This window comes from Pseudophryne corroboree (assembly GCF_028390025.1).
Source record: "Pseudophryne corroboree isolate aPseCor3 chromosome 3 unlocalized genomic scaffold, aPseCor3.hap2 SUPER_3_unloc_10, whole genome shotgun sequence".
Taxonomy (NCBI): domain Eukaryota; kingdom Metazoa; phylum Chordata; class Amphibia; order Anura; family Myobatrachidae; genus Pseudophryne; species Pseudophryne corroboree.
Window position 1 is genome coordinate 1,898,325 of NW_026967494.1, and position 25,065 is coordinate 1,923,389.

Genomic DNA, 25,065 nt, shown 5'->3' on the forward strand with positions numbered 1-25,065 from the left:
ACATATACATACATCTCAGAAAGAGATCAGCAGCACGATGTTATCACACACACGGCACCTCCGGATAGCACCAGTGGAACAGCCGCCGGTCACAGCTCATCAAACAATCCCTCCCGGGACCTCACAGGATCAGATCAACAGCGATGTAGTTACATCTAGTGTCCAATTAGTGTCCAATTACCATACCAACGCGTTTCGTCACGAAGTCCTCGTGACGAAACGCGTTGGCGTGGTAATTGGACACTAGATGTAACTACATCGCTGTTGATCTGATCCTGTGAGGTCCCGGGAGGGATTGTTTGATGAGCTGTGACCGGATTGGGAACATGACCATCGGAACCATTGTGACCATCACAGCCTCCAGTTATACAGGGGGAGTCCTGGGGTGGCTTGGGAGGGTTAATATACATTCCCCAGCGGCTGCCATTGTCTGCAGCCGCTAGATTGGGGGGATCCAGTCGGCAGCACGGCAATCAGTAGGGGAGAGTGCAGAGAGGCAGAGGGACCTTCCAGTCCCTCTGACAGAAGCAGCAGAGGGAAGTTTCTCTTCTCTGCCGCTGCTAATACAGTTTGTCTGACTGGTCACATCCTGTGCTCCCATGTCAGATAGAGCACTTGCAGGCATGGACGCATCTGAGTAACAGGACCATCTAGAGTGTCTTAATCTCATTATTACCCCCATAAGCCGGCTCCAAAGAGACTGACCTCTCAGAGATAGGAAAATACAAACAATCTATAAATAAAAGGAGCAGTAGAACGCTGTCAGGAGGTTACATCAAGATGACTCAGTTCAAAATGACATTCTTAGTCGAGCTGACGGGGGTATCCGAGCCAAAATTTAAAGTAAACCTGATGTAATGCAACTCAAATAACACAGTAATGACCGAGAAATTCCACTAGAGGTCAGCGTGATCACAGACTGGAAGTACTCAGCACAGAGAGACACAAATGGCAAAATATATTCAGTGAATAAATCCACAAAATAATATACTGTGAGGTTGTAATCAGAGTGTAATGAGCTGTACTCAGATGATACTTGTTACTGGGCTCTGCATGTAGACTGAGAGGAAGTAGATGATAGTGGTACCATATAAATAGACGGTGGTTTCACCTCCAGGCAAATGCTTCAATTTAGTGTAGTGACCCCGGTCCAGCCGTATTTAGCAGCTTATATTAATTTTAAACCTTATTGAACGCAAAGCATGCGATGACCGGGTACCAGGATCCAAGATCGCAGCCAGCTCACTTCTTAATATCACCACCGGGCTCCGGTGACTGTTGGCAGCCCGTTCTGTCCCCATCAGTGGAGGAAGAGCAAGTGCATCCACCTGAGGCAAAAGCGCCTCCAAGTCAGGTGGCCAGAGTGTGCAGGAAAGACTGGGCGCACTTAGCCCCAGAATACAGCCTATGTCTTCAGCGGCGTCACTAGGCTGCAGCAGTGAATGGTGCCCAGAGTGAGCGGAGCGAGTGACTTTAGGGCAGGAGGAGCGGGGGACTTAATAGATTGGGTCTTGGTCCCAGCGGCGGCTGAGAGCTATCAGGTAGGGTAGATAAGAAGCCACTTAGTGAGGAGAGCTCCAGGAAGCACGTCTGGATGGACCTCGCCCCACTTATTTATTATTTTATATAATAACGGATGACAGGTGTGGTACAGCCCTGCAAATGCAGATCCAATTTCTTTCTCATCAGACTCTGCTGTCTTCCCTGCACTCTCATTGAGATGTTCACTGCTGCCAGTAGCACACGTATGAGAAGCAGAAGTATGGCGGCAGCTGTATAGATCCGGATATGTAATTCTCTGTATCATATTTACCGTACACACATCATCCTTATTACTATTGAGAGAATAGAGGTAAGACACTGATGATGGGGGTGTAAGAGTGGATTGTAACCTAGCAGATGATGATGATTGCAGGGTATTATATGGTGTATTGCATGTAAAATACCTTGTTCCACACCTACTCTGCTGTAGCAAAATACCTTATATAAGGGTGAGTAACACATGTACAGTCTTACAAGCGTATGAGCACACACATAAAGGAATGCTACCTTACCAATGCTTCCAGGAGTAACGTTAGGAGACATTTCTCTGATCCATCAGCTCATATTACTGATATTATTGTTCATCTAGAATCTCAAATTCATACGATATGTTCCCCATCCATTGTTTTACATTGGTGCTGACATAGGACTTGGCGAGTGACTACATCTCCATTTATACTTCATGGTTAGTTACCAGTACAAGAGAGACATATATCTAAGTCTTATTATAATATTACATTTGTTATTGTGAGTGTTCTCAGGAGGGTGGACACAATGATACTCTGAGACACAATATTATAAAGCCTTCATAAAAAGTTATGTTTTATTATACACACATTTACAATTAAGTGACCCAGAGAGTCGTCTTCTCCTATTGTTTACAAGATTAATAATGTTACAGAAAATGTCACATTTCCATAATGTATTTTATTTCCAGCAGATGGACACACAAGCAGGAATATCTCAGAAGGACATCTAATGTTATCCCCGGATTGTGACATAAAAGATAATGACAGTAGACAGGATTCTCCAGGAGATAACCCCATTACCCCAATTATACATCCAGCTCTATCAGCTGATCCCTCTGATCCTGGGAAATGTTCTCCTGATCACTCTGATCTTGGTGCATCTGTTACAGCTCTGACAGAAGATACAGTGTTTCCGTGTTCTATAGATGCCAATTATTTTACACAGAACACAAAACCTATTAACCCACAGACAAGTAAGGCAGGTGAGAGGCCATTTCCATGTTCTGATTGTGGGAAATGTTTTAAATACAAATCGTTTCTTCATAGACATCAGAGAAGTCACACAGGTGAGAGGCCATTTCCATGTTCTGAGTGTGGGAAATGTTTTGCACAGAAATCAGATCTTGTTAGACATCAGCAAAGTCACACAGGTGAGAAGCCATTTTCATGTTATGAGTGTGGGAAATGTTTTGCACAGAAATCACTTCTTGTTATACATCAGAAAAGTCACACAGGTGAAAATCCATTTTCTTGCTATGAGTGCAGGAAATGTTTTACCCGGAAATCACAACTTGCTACACACCAAAGAAGTCACACAGGCGAGAAGCCATTTCCATGTTCTGAGTGTGGGAAATGTTTTGCGCATAAATCAGATTTTGTTAAACATTACAGAAGTCACACAGGTGAGAAGCCATTTCCATGTGCTGAGTGTGGGAAATGTTTTGCACGGAAATCAGATCTTGTTGAACATCAGAGAAGTCACACAGGTGAGAAGCCGTTTTCTTGCTCTGAGTGCGGGAAATATTTTTCCCGGAAATCACAACTTGCTACACACCAAAGAAGTCACACAGATGAGAAGCCATTTCCATGTTCTGAGTGTGGGAAATGTTTTGCGCAGAAATCAGATCTTGTTAAACATTACAGAAGTCACACAGGTGAGAAGCCATTTCCATGTTCTGAGTGTGGGAAATGTTTTGCACTCAAATCAGATCTTCTTAGACATCAGAGATATAACACAGGTGAGAAGCCATTTTCTTGCTCTGAGTGTGGGAAATGTTTTTCCCTGAAATCACATCTTCTTACACATCAGCAAAGTCACACAGGTGAGAAGCCATTTCCATGTTCTGAGTGTGAGAAATGTTTTGCATACAAATCAGATCTTGTTACACATCAGCAAAGTCACACAGGTGAGAAGCCATTTCCATGTTCTGAGTGTGAGAAATGTTTTGCAAACACATCAAATCTTCTTAGACATCAAAGAAGTCACACAGGTGAGAAGCCATTTTTATGTTCTGAGTGTGGGAAATGTTTTGCACACAAATCAGATGTTCTTCGACATCAGAGAAGTCACACAGGTGAGAAGCCATTTTCTTGCTGTGAGTGTGGGAAATGTTTTACACAGAAATCAGATGTTCCTAGACATCAGAGAAGTCACACAGGTGAGAAGCCATTTTCTTGCTCTGAGTGTGGGAAATGTTTTACACAGAAATCAGATCTTGTTATACATCAGAGAAGTCACACAGGTGAGAGGCCATTTCCATACTCTGAGAAATAAATATCTTGTTGCACAAAATAGACATCACTCAGGTGAGGAACCATTTTAATATTCTGGAGTATACTCATCATTGCCATGCATTGTTCTTCAAGGTTCTTATCCTATCTCCCATACTTTTTGCAGTATACAGTTAGGTCCATAAATATTGAAACATCGATACAAGTCTTGTATTTTGGGTGCTATACACCACCACAATGGATTTGAGATGAAACAAACAAGATGTGCTTTAACTGCAGACTTTCCGCTTTAGTTTGAGTGTATTTACATCCAAATCAGGTGAACGGTGTAGGAATTACAACGATTTCTATACATGCCTCCCAATTTTTAAGGGACCAAAAGTAATGGGACAATCGACTCAAAAGGTATTTCATGGACAGGAGTGGGCTATTCCCTCGTTATTTCATCATCAATTAAGCAGGTAAAAGGTCGAGTAGATTCCAGATGTGACATTTGCATTTGAAATCTGTTGCTGTCGACTCTCAATATGAGATCCAAAGAGCTGCCACTATCAGTGAAGCAAGTCATCCTTAGGCTGAAAAATCAAAACAAACCCATCAGAGAGATAGCAAAAACATTAGGTGTGGCCAAATCAACTGTTTGGAACATTCTTAAAAAGAAAGAACGCACTGGAGAGTTCGGCAACACCAAAAGACCCGGAAGACCACGGAAAACAACTGTGGTGGATGAAACAAGAATTATTTCCCTGGTGAAGAAAAACCCCTTCACAACAGTTGCCCAGATCAAGAACACTCTCCAGGGGGTTTATTTACTAATATTCGTGTTTGTGCCATTTTTATGGGAGTTTGAGCTCAAATTTTATCGGACTTAATTTACTGCAACTTTTTGAATCAATATACGGTAATTTACTAAGCTGCCGAGTTTTCTAGTTTCGTATTTTCCGATGTCGATGTGATTCGTATTGTCGGGCAGTGTGTTACAGGAGTGATTAGTAAAACACTGCCTGACATAACACAATGAATCCCGGCCGGATCTGTGAGATCCGTGCAGGGCTTCATTGTGTACGTTCTGAGAAGTGATGAAAGGGTTAAAATTAGATTAAAAAAATTGCGTGGGATCCCCCCCTCCTATGCATAACCAGCCTCGGGCTCTTTGAGCCGGTCCTGTTTGTAAAAATACAGGGGGAAAAATGTGTAGGGTTCCCCCATATTTAAAAAAACAGCACTGGGCTCTGCGCCTGGTTCAAAAAATACAGGGGACAAAAGACATAGGGGTCCCCCATATTTTTTAAACTAGCACCGGGCTCCACTAGCCAGTGAGATAATGCCACAGCCGGGGGACACTGTTATACTAGTCCCTGCAGCCATGGCCTTACCCCCAACTAGTCAACCCTGGCCGGGGTACCCTGGAGGAGTGGGGACCCCTTAAATAAAGGGTTCTCCCTCTCCAGCCACCCAAGGGCCAGGGGTGAAGCCTGAGACTGTCCCCCCATCCGTGATCGGTGGATGGGAGGCTGATAGCCATAGTTTAAAATAAAAGAATATTTTTTTTAGAACTACAAGTCCCAGCAAGCCTCTCTGCAAGCTGGTACTTGGAGAACCACAAGTACCAGCATGCTGGAAAATAATGGGCCCGCTGGTATGTGTAGTTCTACCAAAAAAAAAACCAAAAAATACACAAGACACACACCATGAAAGTACAACTTTAATTTACATACATGCACACTTACACACATACATACTTACCTATGTTGACACAGAGCCCCTCAGACCTCTTCCCCAGTCGAATCCACGGGGTACCTGTAAATAAAAAATATACTTACAAACAATCCTGTGTAGATCGGTCCTCTTCTTTATCTTTGTAATCCACGTACTTGTTAAAATGACAAAACGAACAACCCGAACCACCCACTGAATGGGGTCCCATGTATACAATGGAACCCCTTTCCTCGACTGGCGGGACCCCCCGTGACTCTGACTGTCAGTGAAGGTCCCGCCAGCCAATCAGGGAGCACCACATCATGGCACTCTCCTGATTGGCTGTGCGCTCCTGCACTGTTAATCAGGAGGAGCGCACTGGTTACAATGTAGCAGTGCGGAGCTCCATTGTAACCAGTGATGGGAACTTTGTGGTCTGCGGTTAACAGCAAAGTTAATTGGGGTCACCCATTATGAATAGCCCCAACACTGCCGCGATTTGTGATTAGAAAATTCCCGTGTTGCCACTTAGAAAAAAAACTGACAAAATCGGGACTTTAGTAAATAAACCCCACAGGAGGTAGGTGTATATGTGTCAACAATCAAGAGAAGACTTCACAAGAGTGACTATAGAGGGTTCACCACAAAAACAGGAAGTCCAGATTAGAGATTGCCATACAACATCTAATAAAGCCTTTACAGTTCTGGAACAACATCCTATGGACAGATGAGACAAAGATCAACTTGTACCAGAGTGATGGGAAGAGAAGAGCATGCAGAAGGAAAGGAACTGCTCATGATCCAAAACATACCACCTCATCAGTGAAGCATGGTGGTGGTAGTGTCATGGCGTGGGCATGTATGGCTGCCACTGGAACTGGTTCCCTTGTATTTATTGATAATGTGACTACTGACAAAAGCATTTCTTTGGGAGTTATTAGCGTAAACCACTAGTGGGTTTATCACTAAAAAGAGAGCTTAGTGTGTGGCGCACTCTTTTGTAATGATTTTGTTAATGACAAAGTAAAAAATGTACTTTTACTAATATCTGAAAATAAATCTCTTAATCGGGCATGGTACCCTTTTGCTAGCCTGAGAGTATATGAATCGTGATGTGTTGCCCTAAAATGGAATAATATCAGTTTGAATCAAACTCCTCAATTAAGTTGGGGCAATTTCAACTGTGTTAAGCCTAATAACATTGTTAGAATTCTATCGTATCAGCTCTGATTTGTCAATATATGAGAACCTTCTTCAATTTAATTAGTGGTCTCTTATAAGAGTCTGATGTTAGCTGCTCCATGTAGAGTATCACCTCCAGCGTATGATGAAATAATAATCAGTGATAGTAGGTTTGACATTAATTGAAAATATGAACATTGGAGAAAAAAAATTCTCCCATGCCACTGAGGGCTTCAGTGTCCAAATGTATACTGTATCCTTTTACCAGTCTATTAATCAGAGCTATATAAACCTGTGCAGTCAGCTATTAGATACAATATAATACATCATGGAGACAGTGTATTACTAGAAGCCTGTTTACAAGAAATGAATGTGATAGATATACAGTGTCTAATACAGAGGAAAGTACAATCAATCAGATATAAGAGTACATGTAATAAGAGATACTGTGTCCTCTCAGAAATCACTCCTTATAACACATTCACAGATATATATGTTACGTTCCTGATTCTCAGAACTGGAGAGATGTAGTGATGCGAGTTCAGAGCACCAGAACGTGACGCTGAACTATGGAGAGGTACAGGAATAGCCCCTAGCACCCTACCTCCGTTGTTTTACCCGTGTGGTCGACTCGCGCCTGAATGACTATGGTTTCTTGGGCCCACGGCAGCCGCGTTTGAAGGGCGGATTAGGTCTGCCCAACTCCGATGCCCCCTTGTCTTAGATAGAGACAAAGCGTGAACCGAGACAGGGTAATAACAAGGGGACCTCTAACTAAAACAAACAGAAGCTAGGGGCTACTAACTACCCTAAAACTAAAGGTATGTGTGGCACGCCGCCAAGGAAAAAGAACAACAAAAGATACCACTGTCCGTTCCCCCACACGGCACCGCCGAGTTCCGGGGAGGACAGTGAAAAGCGGAAACCTGCGCAAAAACCACCAACACAAAAGTAATACAAAGTTTGAGCGGCCTAGGCCGCAACTCACGGCAGAAGCCGCTACTAACGAAACCGGGAGAGAACCCCAAGTAACGAGAACCCTCGGATGACTGTAACAGGTTCGTTTTGGACAGGAAGGATTCCCAGGACCGGCTTCAGAACTCCAGGACACGGGAGCACAGGGAGCAGGATCGACCAGATACAACTGACCAGGAACAGACGTTACCAGGCAGGAACAGCATGCAGGAAGCTATCACCGGCGTCTATGCCAGGTAGTGAGGGAGAATATAACAGGGAACCCTCCAATAGCTGCAGTGAAGCTTGATTAGTAATGTCGTGCAGCTGCCCTGCTGCACGACCAGAGCTAACAGGTGTGATGATAGACAGGAAGCAACGGGGAACGCGGTTAGACAGAGGCGTCCCCGTTGCTAAGGGCCCGGCGGCTCAGCACGCATGGCGTCCTAGCGTTGCTAGGGACCTGGCGGCTCAGCGCGCACGGCGTCCTAGCGTTGCTAGGGACCCGGCGGCTCAGCGGGCACGGCGTCCCCTAGTTGCTAGGCGCCAGGAGGTCAGGGAAGGAGGTGCGGCGGTCGTGAGCATCACTCGGAAACAGACTGAGCAGGCGCCGTGGACCGCGGCACCTAACAATATGTTGCTCCCTTCCAAGGAAAAAAGTTGCACAATGAAGTGTGTCAGAAGCTCGGACATGCACTTTTCATTTGTTGTATGCAGAAATAATCAGTTAATCATTAATCAACAATTTAAATCTGACTGCAATTGTTATTTATCCAAAACCACATGCAGATAGTGGTATAATATTCTGAGAAAAAATAGGATTCACCTATTATAATATGAACACTGTTAGCGGCACAATAAGACCCTTAGTTATATTTCATGTTCATATGATCATCTAAACATCTATCCTAGATTGTATGGCGCACACATATGATCATCTATCCCAGATTGTATGGCGCACACATATGATCATCTATCCCAGATTGTATGGCGCACACATATGATCATCTATCCCAGATTGTATGGCGCACACATATGATCATCTATCCCAGATATTATGGCGCACACATATGATCATCTACCCCAGATTGTATGGCGCACACATATGATCATCTACCCCAGATTGTATAGCACACATATGATCATCTATCCCAGATTGTATGGCGCACACATATGATAATCTATCCCAGATTGTATGGCGCACACATATGGTCATCTATCCCAGATTGTATAGCGCACACATATGATCATCTACCCCAGATTGTATAGCGCACACATATGATCATCTATCCCAGATTGTATAGCACACATATGATCATCTATCCCAGATTGTATGGCGCACACATATGATCATCTATCCCAGATTGTATAGCGCACACATATGATCATCTATCCCAGATTGTATAGCGCACACATATGATCATCTATCCCAGATTGTATGGCACACACATATGATCCTCTATCCCAGATTGTATAGCGCACACATATGATCATCTATCCCAGATTGTATGGCACACATATGATCATCTATCCCAGATTGTATGGTGCACACATATGATCATCTATCCCAGATTGTATGGCGCACACATATGATCATCTATCCCAGATTGTATAGCACACACATATGATCATCTATCCCAGATTGTATGGCGCACACATATGATCACCTATCCCAGATTGTATGGCGCACATATATGATCATCTATCCCAGTTTGTATAGCACACATATGGTCATCTATCCCTGATTGTATAGCGCACACATATGATCATCTATCCCAGATTGTATAGCGCACACATATGATCATCTATCCCTGATTGTATAGCGCACACATATGATCATCTATCCCAGATTGTATGGCGCACACATATGATCATCTATCCCAGATTGTATGGTGCACACATATGATCATCTATCCCAGATTGTATGGCGCACACATATGATCATCTACCCCAGATTGTATGGCGCACACATATGATCATCTACCCCAGATTGTATGGTGCACACATATGATCATCTACCCCAGATTGTATAGCGCACACATATGATCATCTATCCCAGATTGTATGGCGCACACATATGATCATCTATCCCAGATTGTATAGCGCACACATATGATCATCTACCCCAGATTGTATAGCGCACACATATGATCATCTATCCCAGATTGTATGGCGCACACATATGATCATCTATCCCAGATTGTATGGCGCACACATATGATCATCTATCCCAGATTGTATAGCGCACACATATGATCATCTACCCCAGATTGTATAGCGCACACATATGATCATCTATCCCAGATTGTATGGCGCACACATATGATCATCTATCCCAGATTGTATGGCACACACATATGATCATCTATCCCAGATTGTATAGCGCACACATATGATCATCTACCCCAGAATGTATAGCACACATATGATCATCTATCCCAGATTGTATGGCGCACACATATGATCATCTATCCCAGATTGTATGGCGCACACATATGATCATCTATCCCAGATTGTATGGCACACACATATGATCCTCTATCCCAGATTGTATAGCGCACACATATGATCATCTATCCCAGATTGTATGGCACACACATATGATCATCTATCCCAGATTGTATGGCGCACACATATGATCATCTATCCTAGATTGTATAGCACACACATATGATCATCTATCCCAGATTGTATGGCGCACACATATGATAATCTATCCCAGATTGTATGGCGCACACATATGGTCATCTATCCCAGATTGTATAGCGCACACATATGATCTTCTATCCCAGATTGTATGGCGCACACATATGATCATCTATCCCAGATTGTATGGCGCACACATATGATCATCTATCCCAGATTGTATGGCGCACACATATGATCATCTATCCCAGATTGTATGGCGCACACATATGATCATCTATCCCAGATTGTATGGCACACATATGATCATCTATACCAGATTGTATAGCACACATATGATCATCTATCCCAGGTTGTATAGCGCACACATATGATCATCTATCCCAGATTGTATGGCACACACATATGATCATCTATCCCAGATTGTATGGTACACATATGATCATCTATCCCAGATTGTATAGCACACACATATATCGTTAATCAATGATTTGGAAGCAAACATAGGTATGTTACTATAGATAGGAAAAGGGTCCCGGTGTGAAACGACGGCTTCTCCTTCTGCTGCTGTTCCGTGTGCCGGGGTTAAAACCTAGGCGGTGAATGGAAACAATGAGAGGGGGGGAGTACCGTCCACCTCGGGACAGAAGAAACAGTGCAAGCAGCTTCTGCTGTCCCCGCTTCACATCCCCTCTCCCCTGTTGTGTGTGTGCACATTGCAGGGGGGCTGCAGCCGCGAGGCTCTGAATACCTATTGTGTTGCAGTCTCCGGTGTGCTGGTGAAATAACACTGGAGGGTCTCCGTATAATGCCGGGAGCCACTGGGGTGCTGGACGCACCTCCGGATGTCATACGCGTCCTCGCTCCCACTGATGACGTACGTTTTGCATAAGCTTGGTCACATCAGTGACGCTGTCAGGGTAAGGATGGTATTTAGAGCTGATGCAGAGAGCGCATTGGCTGTACTGTTAGGGGATCAGATCGCTAGTAAATAAACAGTTAACCATTCATTATCCCTGAACCAAATAAAGGAATTATAGTCAGATGATGAAATCAGTCTCATTATCCTTGGTACAGTAATGCAATGAAAAATCAGGACATAGCCCTTGTTACAGACAGCCCATGTCTTAGTATATTTCTGCCCATTAAGCATTTTTTTTAAAGTTAAAGTTTTTATTGAGAGTGATCAATAACCAAAACAATGTCGTACAAATCCAGGTAAAGATGCGGAACATGTAGATAAAAGACTTGTCCGCATAGTGTCATAGAATTACAACATAAAAAAGTGTTCAAACAATGGCCCTCATTCCGAGTTGTTCGCTCGCAAGGCGATTTCAGCAGAGTTACACACGCTAAGCCGCCGCCTACTGGGAGTGAATCTAAACTTCTTAAATGTGCGACCGATGTATGCGCAATATTGCGAACAAAATCGAGTTAGCAGTTTTAGAGTAACTCCAGACTTACTCTGCCTGTGCGATCAATTCAGTGCTTTTCGTTCCTGGCTGACGTCACAAACACACCCAGCGTTCGCCCAAGCACTCCCACCGTTTCTCAAGACACGCCTGCGTTTTTCCCGGAAACGGTAGCGTTTCCAGCCACACGCCCCTTAAACGCCGTGTTTCCGCCCAGTAACACCCATTTCCTGTCAATCACAATGCGATCGCCGGAGCGATGAAAAAGCCGTGAGTAAAAATACTTTCTTCGTAGTAAAGTTACTTGGCGCATGCGCTGTGCGAACATTACGCATGCGCACTAAGAGAATTCTCACTGCGATGCGATGAAAAATACCGAGCGAACAACTCGGAATGAGGGCCAATGTTAGAGTGAAATATACAGTTCCATGAAAATATAGGCTATGAAATGATAGCAGCATACAACCTGTGTAGATTGAAACGTGTACGTGATCAATCTTTTTATTTTTCATTTATAGTATAGATCCTATACCAAAACTGAGAAAAAACTTGTTAGAAGTAAAATAAAAAAAATAAACAAATAAGGAAAGAGAAAGAGGAAATGTAAAAACAAAAGGGGAAAGTTACAGATAAGGAAACGGGAGGTTGGCTGTAAGTCCAAACAAAGATAACAGAAGAGGAAATAGCAGAGTCTGGGTATTAATAGAGAACGCGCGAGGTACCAATGTTGTGGAATTGGGCCACAGTGTTATTCCGCAGGCTAGTGATATATTCCACATTGGTTATATAATTAATTTTAGTCATCAGTAATGCCTTGGAGGGGGGTTTGTGATCCTTCCAGCATTTAGCAATCAGGGATTTAGCCGCCATACAGAATTGCATAACAAGCTTATCATGGGTTTTGGGCAGTGACGGTATGGGGTCATGAAGTAAAGCAATTTCAGGAGAGAGATCTGTTATGTCCGCAAGTTTGAGCGATGAGCGCTCCAACTGTGTTCCAGAAGGGGCAGACAGAGGGGCTGGTCCACCAGACGTGGAAAAAAGTGCCCGCGCCTCTCCACAAAGTCTCCAGCATAAATTCGAGGTCACAGAGAAAATGGAATGAAGTCTGGAGGGGACTAGATACCATCTGGTATAAACTTTATAACAGGTCTCCCTAAGTGCTACACTAATAGAATATTTAGCAGTGCACAATCTAATGTCTCCCAATTGATCGTCTTCCAACGGATGGGAGAGATCTGATTCCCAGGCTAATTCATGGGGTTCATGGGGAGGCGGATCTGGAGTCAAAATACAGTTATATATTGTTTAGATGTTCCCTTTTTTGCCAATTGAAAGCAGACACATATGTTCAAAGGAGGTGGGTGATCTCAAAGGAGTAGTTTTAAGTTGTGATTTAAGAAAGTTAAGAATTTGAATATAATGGTAATGACACGAGGATGGAATACCGATGCGTTCTTGAAAATCTCCAAAAGAGGTTGGTGCAGAATGGCCCTTAACGTGGATAAATCTCGTGACCCCTTGAGATTGCCATGGGGCTACCATATGTCGTTCACTGCCTGGGGGGAAGGCGGGGTGACCCCCAGATAGGTGACAGAGGTGAGGGGTATGAGGAAAGATTATAAGTGGTGCGGAGTTTGTCCCACAATCCGAGGGTGAATTTAATCGTGGTGACTGAATAGGCCGAGGCTGGTCTGCAGGACCTGGAGGAGCCACAGAAGGGAGTCAAGGGGAATACCCTGATATATAGAGTTCTCAATATCGACCCATTTTCTGATCCCTCGGGGGTAATGACAGGCATTGAAATAAGCCTGAAGATTAGGATATCCCAAACCGCCTGAGGTTGCACTCTTGGTCAATATGGTTCGTCTTAATCGAGATTTACGATGAGCCCAAATGAATTTGTGGCACAGTGTTTGCAGGGAAGCCAAAGTCACTCGGGACACCATTGTCAGAACAGTTTGGAACAGATAAAGGATACGGGAAGGAAATTAATTTTTAGGGTGTTAATCCGTCCAATCCATGAGGTATATAACCGATCCCAGTTATCTAGGTCTTGTGTGAGCGTTTTCATTATAGGAAAATAATTAGCCTGATAGAGGGTAGTATAGGATTTAGTGATAAATATGCCAAGGTATTTGATAGCCGAGGGCCTCCAGAGAAAAGGGAAAGAAGAGGTCAAAGTCAAATTAGTATGGGATGAGACATTAAACGCAAGGGCCTCAGATTTGGTATGATTTATTTTATAACCAGAGAGGGAAACGTACGAACGTCGTTCTTTCTGTAGGTTAGGAAGAGAAATCAAGGGGGTTAGAAGGAGTCACGAGCACGTCATCCGCAAACAGAGATATTTTATATGAGCCCTGCCCCACAGTAATACCCACAATATCAGTATTGAGTCTAATACGGGCTGCAAAAGGTTCGATACATAAGGCGAAAAGTAGGGGTGAGAAAGGGTAACCCTGACGAGTGCCGTTCTTTAAACTAAACCGGAGTGAGCTTAATCCATTAGTCAGGACCGCAGATGAGGAGTTAGAATAGAGGGCCGCTACTGCAGTGATGAAATGACCATGGAGGCCAAACGGAGATAATGTAGAAAACAAAAAAGACCAAGAGATGCGATCAAACGCCTTTTCGGCGTCAAGCGCCAGAGCAATCGCTGGTGTTTTCGTTGAGTTTATATGATGAATTAAGTTAACAATATGTCTGGTGTTGTCCGAGGCCTGGCGGCCGGGAATAAATCCCACTTGATCAGGGTCTATTAATGACGGCAACACAGTATTCAGGCGAGATGCCAGTACTTTGGCAAAAAGCTTGAGCTCGGTATTTATCAAAGAGATGGGTCTATAATTTGAGCAATAGGAGGGGTCCTTTTCGGGTTTCGGGATTACTATAATGCTAGAGGTCGTGGAGTCAGTGTGAAAAGGGGTGCCCTGCATTATTTTATTAAAAAGACCATATGAGGAATAAGCTGAGGGGCGAAAGTTTTGTAGTACGCCATCGGGTAGCCGTCCGGGCCATGAGCCTTAGAAGGTTTCTGGGTTTTCAGTGCTGCTTCGATTTCTTCAGCAGAAATATCGGCATTGAGAGCAGAGTTAGTTGAATCATCTAAACGAGGAACAGCGCATGAATCTAGATACGGTTGAGCCTGGTCGGCATGTGCCGAGGGGTCGGATGGGGGGTCAAGGTTATAGAGTGCTCTATAATAGTCAGAAAAGATACCATTCATTTTCTTAGGGTCATAGGTAACGTTGCCTGAGGGTTCCCTAATAGTATGGATGCATTGGTTAGCCTTCTTAGCACGTTAGCAATTAGCCAACAAAGTATGGGCCTTGTTGCTTTTGTCGTAAAACAATTGATTAGCCCATTGAAATGAGCGCTCAATATTTTCCGCCAAAAGAGATTGTAGATCATTGCGGGCCTTAGAAAGTTCGGCTAGTGTTTTCTTAGAGTGTGTGCGTTTGTGTTCCCGGTCTAGTGTTGCACTGTTGTCTGCTAACAGAGCAATTTGAGTTTCCTGGTGTCTCTTACGGCGGGACGCAAACTGAATAATGGATCCTCTAATAACCGCCTTATGGGCTTCCCATATTGTAGCTATACTGCAGTCATCTTCTACATTAATATCAAAATATTCCTGAAGCTGTCTTAATTAAGTCCTGAGACTTAGGAATCTTCAATAGGGTTTCGTTAAGTCTCCATGTCGGTCTACCGTCAGGGATATCAAATATGTCAAAAGTCGCAGCTAAAGCGGCGTGGTCAGTCCAAGTAAGTGGGACTATCGAGGAAGCGCGGGCCGTCCAGGAGAGAGGTGCACAGCTCAAGAACATATCAATGTGAGAATACACAACATGCGGATTGGAATAAAAAGTGTAGTCCCTAGTGGTCGGATTAAGGAAACGCCAGACATCGAACAGACCAGCCTCGGTCATACCCCTGTGTCGTACAGAAGAGTTTGGGGTTCGACCACTACATAAGGGGCCGGAATTATCCATGTTCATGAGAGCCATATTGAAATCTCCACCGACAAGTGTCGCCGGATAGGTAGCTCATGTCCTCACCCACTTGTTTGTGAAATCCTGTTGTGTTTCCACCCGTGATTCCAGCGATCTGGTGCGAGAATCCAGAGCCGCCAAGTCAGATTTCAGTTCACCAATCGCTGACTGGAGAGCGGTGGTAAAAAAACTCGAGTTCCAATATCATATTCTGAAGGGATTGGATATCCGCTTTGGTTGAGGGTGAATCTGTCGGATCCATGTTAGGGGTGGGCAGCCTAGAGGACGGAGAGGAAATGTCAGCTGGCTTTTCCCGGTGCGAAAAGTGTTGTGCAATATCTTGTGAAGCTCCTGATTTTTTTGCTCGGGTGTTCGCTCTGCTCATAGTATCTGGTGAAATAGAAGTGCCCATTTAGGGAGTGATTACAAGAAAGGTCCACCAGAATGTTGCGTGCTCATCAGTTGATTTGGGTGAGGGGGGGGGGGTCAGGCATTTGTGTGTTCACATCATTCGAAGGGTCTAGGTCCCAATAATCTGTTATAACAGTGAAAGGGATCCACAGGAGAGCGTCCTGGATCACAGCACACTATACCACTGAGAATCAGATCCAGCAGGGTGCTGTATATACAAAAAAAGAGAGTAGTGGAATAAGAGTGTACAGTGCCTAGCTTGCAGGCAGCTATTTGTGTATTTGTTACTGGTGTTCTGAAGTAATTCCCCGCTGAAACAGTGAGCTGGCTTCCTTACGAGCACAACAGGGACAGCAAAGTATAGGGAAGCCTGCCTTGCCACCTCCAAGATGGCCACCGTAAGCAGGATTTAATGTCTCCCCCAAAGGATGCCACAAATAGTTTATTGCAGGGTTAGGGGCCAGCCGTCCCCCCCACTGTCAGACCCCCTTGGTGAGTGTGTGCGTCAGGTGGGCCACTCGAATAAGAGCAGCGCCCGTGCTACACTTACTGCCACATCCATGATGGCCGCCGCCACCGGACCACCGCCGATTCAGCTCAGGTCCCGTGGCTCCAGGGGCTCCTCTCGCCTCCTCTACAGCTCGGCAGGGTCCCCCAGGTAGGAGAGGTGTAGTGGGGCAGGCCATATAGCGGTGTGGGGCCCCCAGTTTTCGTCCGATCTCAGGTGGGGGGATTCCAAATTAAGGTCCCGGCTCCACCACGAGGGGAAGGCCGCATCCTGCAAGCACAGGACAAGCCTTTGCTCTGGCTCCGCAGCGCACCCCCAGTGCACACAAAGCAGCAAGGGCTGCTATAGGAAGCTGCAGGAGGGGGATAAACAGGGTTAGGTCTGCAAAAAGGGGGTCAAAGGGCTTAATCCGGCAGGAGCTCTCCTGGGACACATCTGTCCAGTCAGGTCACAAGCCACACACCCCTCTGCTGATTATTCAAAGGATAGAATGGCTTTCATCGCATTAATTAACTCAGATATGTCCACTGAGCTGAGACCTCCTTCCTCATCCTCATATGCAGAACCAGAGTACAATGAGTCTTCACTCTCCAATGAATCCTCATCTGAAGCATGTGTAGACTGTGAAGATGTTGTTTCATATCTATGTGATTTAATTACCACTGGCCTTTAAGCCTGTTTTTGTTGAGAGGCTGCTGCTACAACTGCTGGAAATGATAAACCGCAGGTGTAATGCTGCATGCAAGGGTTAATAGTGTAACCTATCCCTGGTACAGAAGTTGGAATTATCAGCTCAGCTACACTGGATAATGTCTGTACAAAAGTAGCCCATGGGGGTTCAACTTGCACCTGTGTCCTCCTTGGATTTTTCAAGAGACTTTGGTGAAAGCTAAAACAATTTTTCTGAACCAGATCCTGAGAGGTTAGCCCATGCTTTGACAGACATGATATGAGTGTTGGTGCTGCTGTGAGTGTATTTTCCTCACCCTTGCTGCTCTTAGACATGATAATCACCCACTTGCACAGTGTGCTACACAATTTGTGACTATAATCACTTTAAGTATTGTTAAAGTGACATAAAATCTGACCCTACCCTGCTTTGTACAAGCATTGAAGATCGGAATAGACAGAAAAAACTGACAGAATTATAGTAAATTCAACAGTCACAGATTATACATTTCATCTTCCTCGCAAAGGACTGTTGGACAGTCAGTTGCTTGGTGGAAGTAGTAAAAGTGGTCTTACGATTTCCCCTCTGGGATGACCATCGACTCCCAGCAGCAACAACAGCAGCGCCAGCAGCAGTAGGCGTTACACGCAAGGATGCATCGGAGGAATCCCAGGCAGGAGAGGAATCGTCAGAATTGCCAGTGACATGGCCTGCAGGACTATTGGCATTCCTGGGGAAGGAGGAAATTGACACTGAGGGAGTTGGTGGGGTGGTTTGCGTGAGCTTGGTTACAAGAGGAAGGGATTTACTGGTCAGTGGACTGCTTCCGCTGTCGCCCAAAGTTTTTGAACTTGTCACTGACTTATTATGAATGCGCTGCAGGTGACGTATAAGGGAGGATGTTCCGAGGTGGTTAACGTCCTTACCCCTACTTATTACAGCTTGACAAAGGCAACACACGGCTTGACACCTGTTGTCCGCATTTCTGTTGAAATAGTTCCACACCGAAGAGCTGATTTTTTTGGTATTTTCACCAGGCATGTCAGTGGCCATATTCCTCCCACGGACAACAGGTGTCTCCCCGGGTGCCTGACTTAAACAAACCACCTCACCATCAGAATCCTCCTGGTCAATTTCCTCCCCAGCGCCAGCAACACCCATATCCTCCTCATCCTGCTGTACTTCAACACTGACATCTTCAATCTGACTATCAGGAACTGGACTGCGGGTGCTCCTTCCAGCACTTGCAGGGGGCGTGCAAATGGTGGAAGGCACATGCTCTTCACGTCCAGTTTTGGGAAGGTCAGGCATCGCAACCGACACAATTGGACTCTCCTTGTGGATTTGGGATTTCGAAGAACGCACAGTTCTTTGCGGTGCTACTGCTTTTGCCAGCTTGAGTCTTTTTATTTTTCTAGCGAGAGGCTGAGTGCTTCCATCCTCATGTGAAGCTGAACCACTAGCCATGAACATAGGCCAGGGCCTCAGCCGTTCCTTGCCACTCCGTGTGGTAAATGGCATATTGGCAAGTTTACGCTTCTCCTCCGACAATTTTATTTTAGGTTTTGGAGTCCTTTTTTTACTGATATTTGGTGTTTTGGATTTGACATGCTCTGTACTATGCCATTGGGCATCGGCCTTGGCAGACGACGTTGCTGGCATTTCATCGTCTCGGCCATGACTAGTGGCAGGAGCTTCAGCACGAGGTGGAAGTGGATCTTGATCTTTCCCTAATTTTGGAACCTCAACATTTTTGTTCTCCATATTTTATTAGGCACATCTAAAAGGCACCTCAGTTAAACAATGGAGATGGATGGATACTAGTATACAATTATGGATGGACTGCCGAGTGCCGACACAGAGGTAGCTAGTGCTACAGCCGTGGACTACCGTACTGTGTCTGCTGCTAATATAGACTGGATGATAATGAGATGTAGTATGTATAAAGAAGAAAGAAAAAAAAAACCACGGGTAGGTGGTGGTATACAATTATGGATGGACTGCCGAGTGCCGACACAGAGGTAGCTACAGCCGTGGACTACCGTACTGTACTGTGTCTGCTGCTAATATAGACTGGATGATAATGAGATGTAGTATGTATAAAGAAGAAAGAAAGAAAAAACCACGGGTAGGTGGTATACAATTATGGATGGACTGCCGAGTGCCGACACAGAGGTAGCTACAGCCGTGGACTACCATACTGTGTCTGCTGCTAATATAGACTGGTTGATAATGAGATGTAGTATGTATAAAGAAGAAAAAAAAACCAAGGGTAGGTGGTGGTATACAATTATGGATGGACTGCCGAGTGCCGACACAGAGGTAGCTACAGCCGTTGACTACCGTACTGTACTGTGTCTGCTGCTAATATAGACTGGATGATAATGAGATGTAGTATGTATAAAGAAGAAAGAAAAAAAAACCACGGGTAGGTGGTATACAATTATGGATGGACTGCCGAGTGCCGACACAGAGGTAGCTACAGCAGTGGACTACCGTACTGTGTCTGCTGCTAATATAGACTGGTTGATAATGAGATGTAGTATGTATAAAGAAGAAAGAAAAAAAAAACCACGGGTAGGTGGTGGTATACAATTATGGATGGACTGCCGAGTGCCGACACAGAGGTAGCTACAGCCGTGGACTACCGTACTGTACTGTGTCTGCTGCTAATATAGACTGGATGATAATGAGATGTAGTATGTATAAAGAAGAAAGAAAAAAAAAACCACGGGTAGGTGGTGGTATACAATTATGGATGGACTGCCGAGTGCCGACACAGAGGTAGCTACAGCCGTGGACTACCGTACTGTGTCTGCTGCTAATATAGACTGGTTGATAATGAGATGTAGTATGTATAAAGAAGAAAGAAAAAAAAACACGGGTAGGTGGTGGTATACAATTATGGATGGACTGCCGAGTGCCGACACAGAGGTAGCTACAGCCGTGGACTACCGTACTGTACTGTGTCTGCTGCTAATATAGACTGGATGATAATGAGATGTAGTATGTATAAAGAAGAAAGAAAAAAAAAACACGGGTAGGTGGTATACAATTATGGATGGACTGCCGAGTGCCGACACAGAGGTAGCTACAGCCGTGGACTACCGTACTGTGTCTGCTGCTAATATAGACTGGTTGATAATGAGATGTAGTATGTATAAAGAAGAAAGAAAGAAAAAACCACGGGTAGGTGGTGGTATACAATTATGGATGGACTGCCAAGTGCCGACACAGAGGTAGCTACAGCCGTGGACTACCGTACTGTACTGTGTCTGCTGCTAATATAGACTGGATGATAATGAGATGTAGTATGTATAAAGAAGAAAGAAAAAAAAACCACGGTTAGGTGGTGGTATACAATTATGGATGGACTGCCGAGTGCCGACACAGAGGTAGCTACAGCCGTGGACTACCGTACTGTACTGTGTCTGCTGCTAATAATGAGATGTAGTATGTATAAAGAAGAAAGAAAAAAAAACCACGGGTAGGTGGTATACAATTATGGATGGACTGCCGAGTGCCGACACAGAGGTAGCTACAGCCGTGAACTACCGTACTGTGTCTGCTGCTAGTATAGACTGGATGATAAATAATGATATAAAATATATATATATATCACTACTGCAGCCGGACAGGTATATATTATATAATGACGGACCTGCTGGACACTGTCTGTCAGCAGAATGAGTTTTTTATAGAATAAAAAAACACCACACAAGTCACACGACGAGTGTACTTTTTCAGGCAGACAATCACAATATACTATACTGGTGGTCAGTGTGGTCAGGTCACTGGTCACAGTGGTCAGTGGTCAGTCACACTGGCAGTGGCACTCTGGCAGCAAAAGTGTGCACTGTTTAATATGTACTCCTGGCTCCTGCTATAACCTATAACTGCTCCCCAGTCTCCCCCACAATTAAGCTGTGTGAGCACAGTCAGATATTATACAATAGATGATGCAGCACACTGGGCTGAGCACAGATATGGTATGTGAGTGTGACTGAGTCACTGTGTATCATTTTTTTCAGGCAGAGAACAAGAACAGAACGGATTATTAAATAATAATAAATTATAAAACTGCACTGGTGGTCAGGTCACTGGTCATCAGTAACTAGTATAACTCCTCCTAAGCTCCAGTAAGTAAATGAACGTGTCTCACTCTCACTCTCCTATCTATTTTAATTTCTAAACGGAGAGGACGCCAGCCACGTCCTCTCCCTATCAATCTCAATGCACGTGTGAAAATGGCGGCGACGCGCGGCTCCTTATATAGAATCCGAGTCTCGCGATAGAATCCAAGCCTCGCGAGAATCCGACAGTGTGATGATGACGTTCGGGCGCGCTCGGGTTAACCGAGCAAGGCGGGAAGATCCGAGTCGCTCGGACCCGTGTAAAAAAACATGAAGTTCGGGCGGGTTCGGATTCAGAGAAACCGAACCCGCTCATCTCTAGTGCTCGCATGCATAAAACGGGGCATTGAGACAAGGGACGAGGATGTAATCCTGCCACTGTACAAATCATTGGTACGTCTGTATCTGGAATATTGTGTTCAGTTCTGGGCACCATATTAAAAAAAAAAGATATCGGGGAACTAGAAAGGGTTCAAAGGCGGGCTACTAAATTGATTAAAGGGCTAGAGACACAAGTACAAGGAAAGGCTTGCTAAGTTAAAACAGGATCTTAATATACCTACCGGAAAATCCTTTTCTCATAGTCCGTAGAGGATGCTGGGGTCCATTTTAGTACCATGGGGATGTTCCAAAGCTCCCGGTATGGGCGGGAAGGTGCGTTAGTTCCTGCAGAACTGACTGACAAATTGAAGGTCGTCAGCAGCCAAGGTGTCAAACTTGTAAAACTTAGCAAACGTGTTTGCCCCTGATCAAGTAGCTGCCCGGCAAATCTGTAAAGCCGAGACCCCCTGGGCACTCGGTAACCACAAACCTGGCGGGGTCTGAGCATGCTGAATTGTACTTCTGATCCAGCGTGGAATAGTCTGCTTAGAAGCAGGACGCCCAATCTTGTGGGGATCATAGAGGATAAACAATGCTTCTGATTTCCTTACACGAGCTGTTCTCGTGACATAAGTCCTCAGAGCTTTGACTTAGAAACAGCTGAGGTGTCAGAAGCCACTGGCACCACAATAGATTGGTTCACATAGAAGGAAGATACAACCTTAGGATGAAATTGCTGACGCGTCCGCAGTTCAGCCCTATCTTCACGAAAGATCAAATAAGGGCTCTTGTGAGACAAAGCCGCTAACTCAGACACCTTTCTGCCTGATGCCAAGGCCAACAGCATGACCATTTTCCAAGTGAGAAACTTTAACTCCACCTCCTGTAGAGGCTCAAACCAATCAGATTTAAGGAACTGCAACACCACGTTAAGATCCCATGGTGCCGCAGGAGGCACAAATGGTAGTTGGATGAGCAGAACCCCCTTTATGAACGTCCGTACCTCAGGAAGTGAAGCCAATTGCCTCTGAAAGAAAATGGACAAGGCCGAAATCTGGACCTTGATAGATCTCAATCTTAAACCTGCATCCACACCAGCCTGTAGAAATAGGAGAAGATGCCCTAATTGAAACTCCTTGGATTCACACCAGGAGACATTTTCTTCAAATGTAATGATAATGTCTATAAATTACTCCTTTCCTGGCCTGAATAAGTGTGGGAATTACGTCATTGGGAATACTCTTTTGGGCTAGGATCTGGCACTCAACAGCCATGTCATCAAACGCAGCCACGGTAAGTCTTGATAAACCAATGGCCCTTGCTGAAGCAGGTCCTCTCGAAGAGGAAGAGGCCAAGGATCTTCTACCAGTAACTCCTGAAGATCGGGAATATTTTCAGCGCTGTGGAGAGCTTGAAAGGTAACATCTGGAACTGGTAGTGGCAGTCCTGAACCGCAAACCTCAGGTATGCTTGGTGTGGAGGGTAAATTGGAACATGCAAATAAGCATCCTTGATGTCCACTGACACCATAAATTCCTTCTCCTCCAAACTGGAGACCACCGCTCTCAGGGATTCCATCTTGAATTTGAATCTTCTTAAATAAAAGGTTCAGAGATTTTAGGTTTAGAATCGGTCTGACCGAGCCGTCCGGCTTTGGTACCACAAACAGGCTTGAATAAAATCCCTGTTCCTGGTGTAGTACAGGAACCAAGGAAATTACTTTGTCATGACATAATTTGTGTAATGCGTCCAGGACCTTTCCTGTCTTGAACAGAAACTGGTAAGGCTGATTTGAAAAATCGGCATGGGGGAGCTCTTGAAACTCTTACTTGTAACCTTGAGATAATATTTGTATTATCCAAGGATCCAGATCTGAGTGCACCCAGACCTGATTGAAGATCTTTAGACGCGCCCCCTCCTGATCATACAGCAGTGGAGTCCCAGCATCATGCTGTGATTTTTGCAGAAGCAGCGGTTGATTTCTGCTCCTGCAAGCCTGATGGTGTGGTAGGCTTCCTACCTCTTCCCCGCCCTCTTCCTGCGGAGAAGCGGTCATTTTTGGCCTTTTTGTATCTGTTGGGCCGAAAGGACTGCATCGTATGAGAATGATACGCTTTCTTAGCGGTTGCTGCTGCAGAAGGGAGAAATGCTGATTTGCCTGAGGTAGTTGTTGAAATCATGGCATCCAGCTTGTCGCCAAAGAGGACCTCACCATTGTAGGGGAGCGCCTCAATATTTCTCTTTGATTCCGCATCTGCATTCCATTGGAGAATCCACAATGCTCTACGAGCCAAAATTGCGATAGCTGAGGATTTGGAACCCAGCAAACCAATATCCTTCATAGCTTCTGTGAAGATAAGGATTCTCAGATCACTCAGGTAAACAGTTTAGTAAAGTGGCAAATGCCCTTTATTGTAAAAATACACCCACAGTACACAAAACAGTAACTATTACATGTCAGGATGGTATCTTACTTACTAAGTCCCCTTCTGTGTAGATCTCCCCCTCAGTGCACGTCCAGTAGCCTCTTGAAACCAGCAGATCCCAACAATGCTTCTAGGCCTCAGCACACTGGCAGCACTATCTTACCAGTAGCTTTAAGAAGCCAAACACATCACTCCTCTCAGGCCAAGAACTTCCGTGCACTTTCTGTTTCAATAGCCTCCGTTATCCTCAAACCTTTGTCTGTCCTACCATAAGGCGACACCTTCTGGCTCTGTATTGGGTGGGTTACATTAAAGGGGCTAACTACAGAACACTTTCAGATAGACCTACTTTCACATGTCCAGGCATGTCCTCTAGCACACAATAGATGTTAACTAAATGAACCTTAATTAATCTGATTGTGTAGCCTGGAATCCATTGTGTGGGGAAGAATGAGGGGGGTGTATGGACTGACATCTGAGACTGGCTGTATTTCCAACACCAAACAAACAGGTTATCATAGCAGTCACATGGGACGGGGACGGGGACATTATTTTACAAACTATAACACAATAACCAATACATTCATATATATACATCTTCATATGCATTCTGTACAAAACATCAGGCTAGACATATTATTCCCTGATAAACACAAACACATATAACAGAGGGATGATGTTTCACAATAA

At 44.7% G+C, this 25,065-nt stretch overlaps 1 protein-coding gene across 1 annotated transcript in view; it reads left to right on the forward strand.

The window, feature by feature from the left end:
• Nucleotides 1–2,482: 2,482 nt before the first annotated feature.
• Nucleotides 2,483–25,065, forward strand: part of LOC134983223 (zinc finger protein 260-like) — an 82,883-nt gene continuing 60,300 nt past the window's right edge. The window contains exon 1 of the mRNA XM_063948960.1: nucleotides 2,483–4,033. Within this exon, the coding sequence (XP_063805030.1) occupies nucleotides 2,521–4,033 (1,513 nt within the window). The 5' untranslated portion in view covers nucleotides 2,483–2,520. The remainder of the gene's footprint in view (nucleotides 4,034–25,065) is intronic.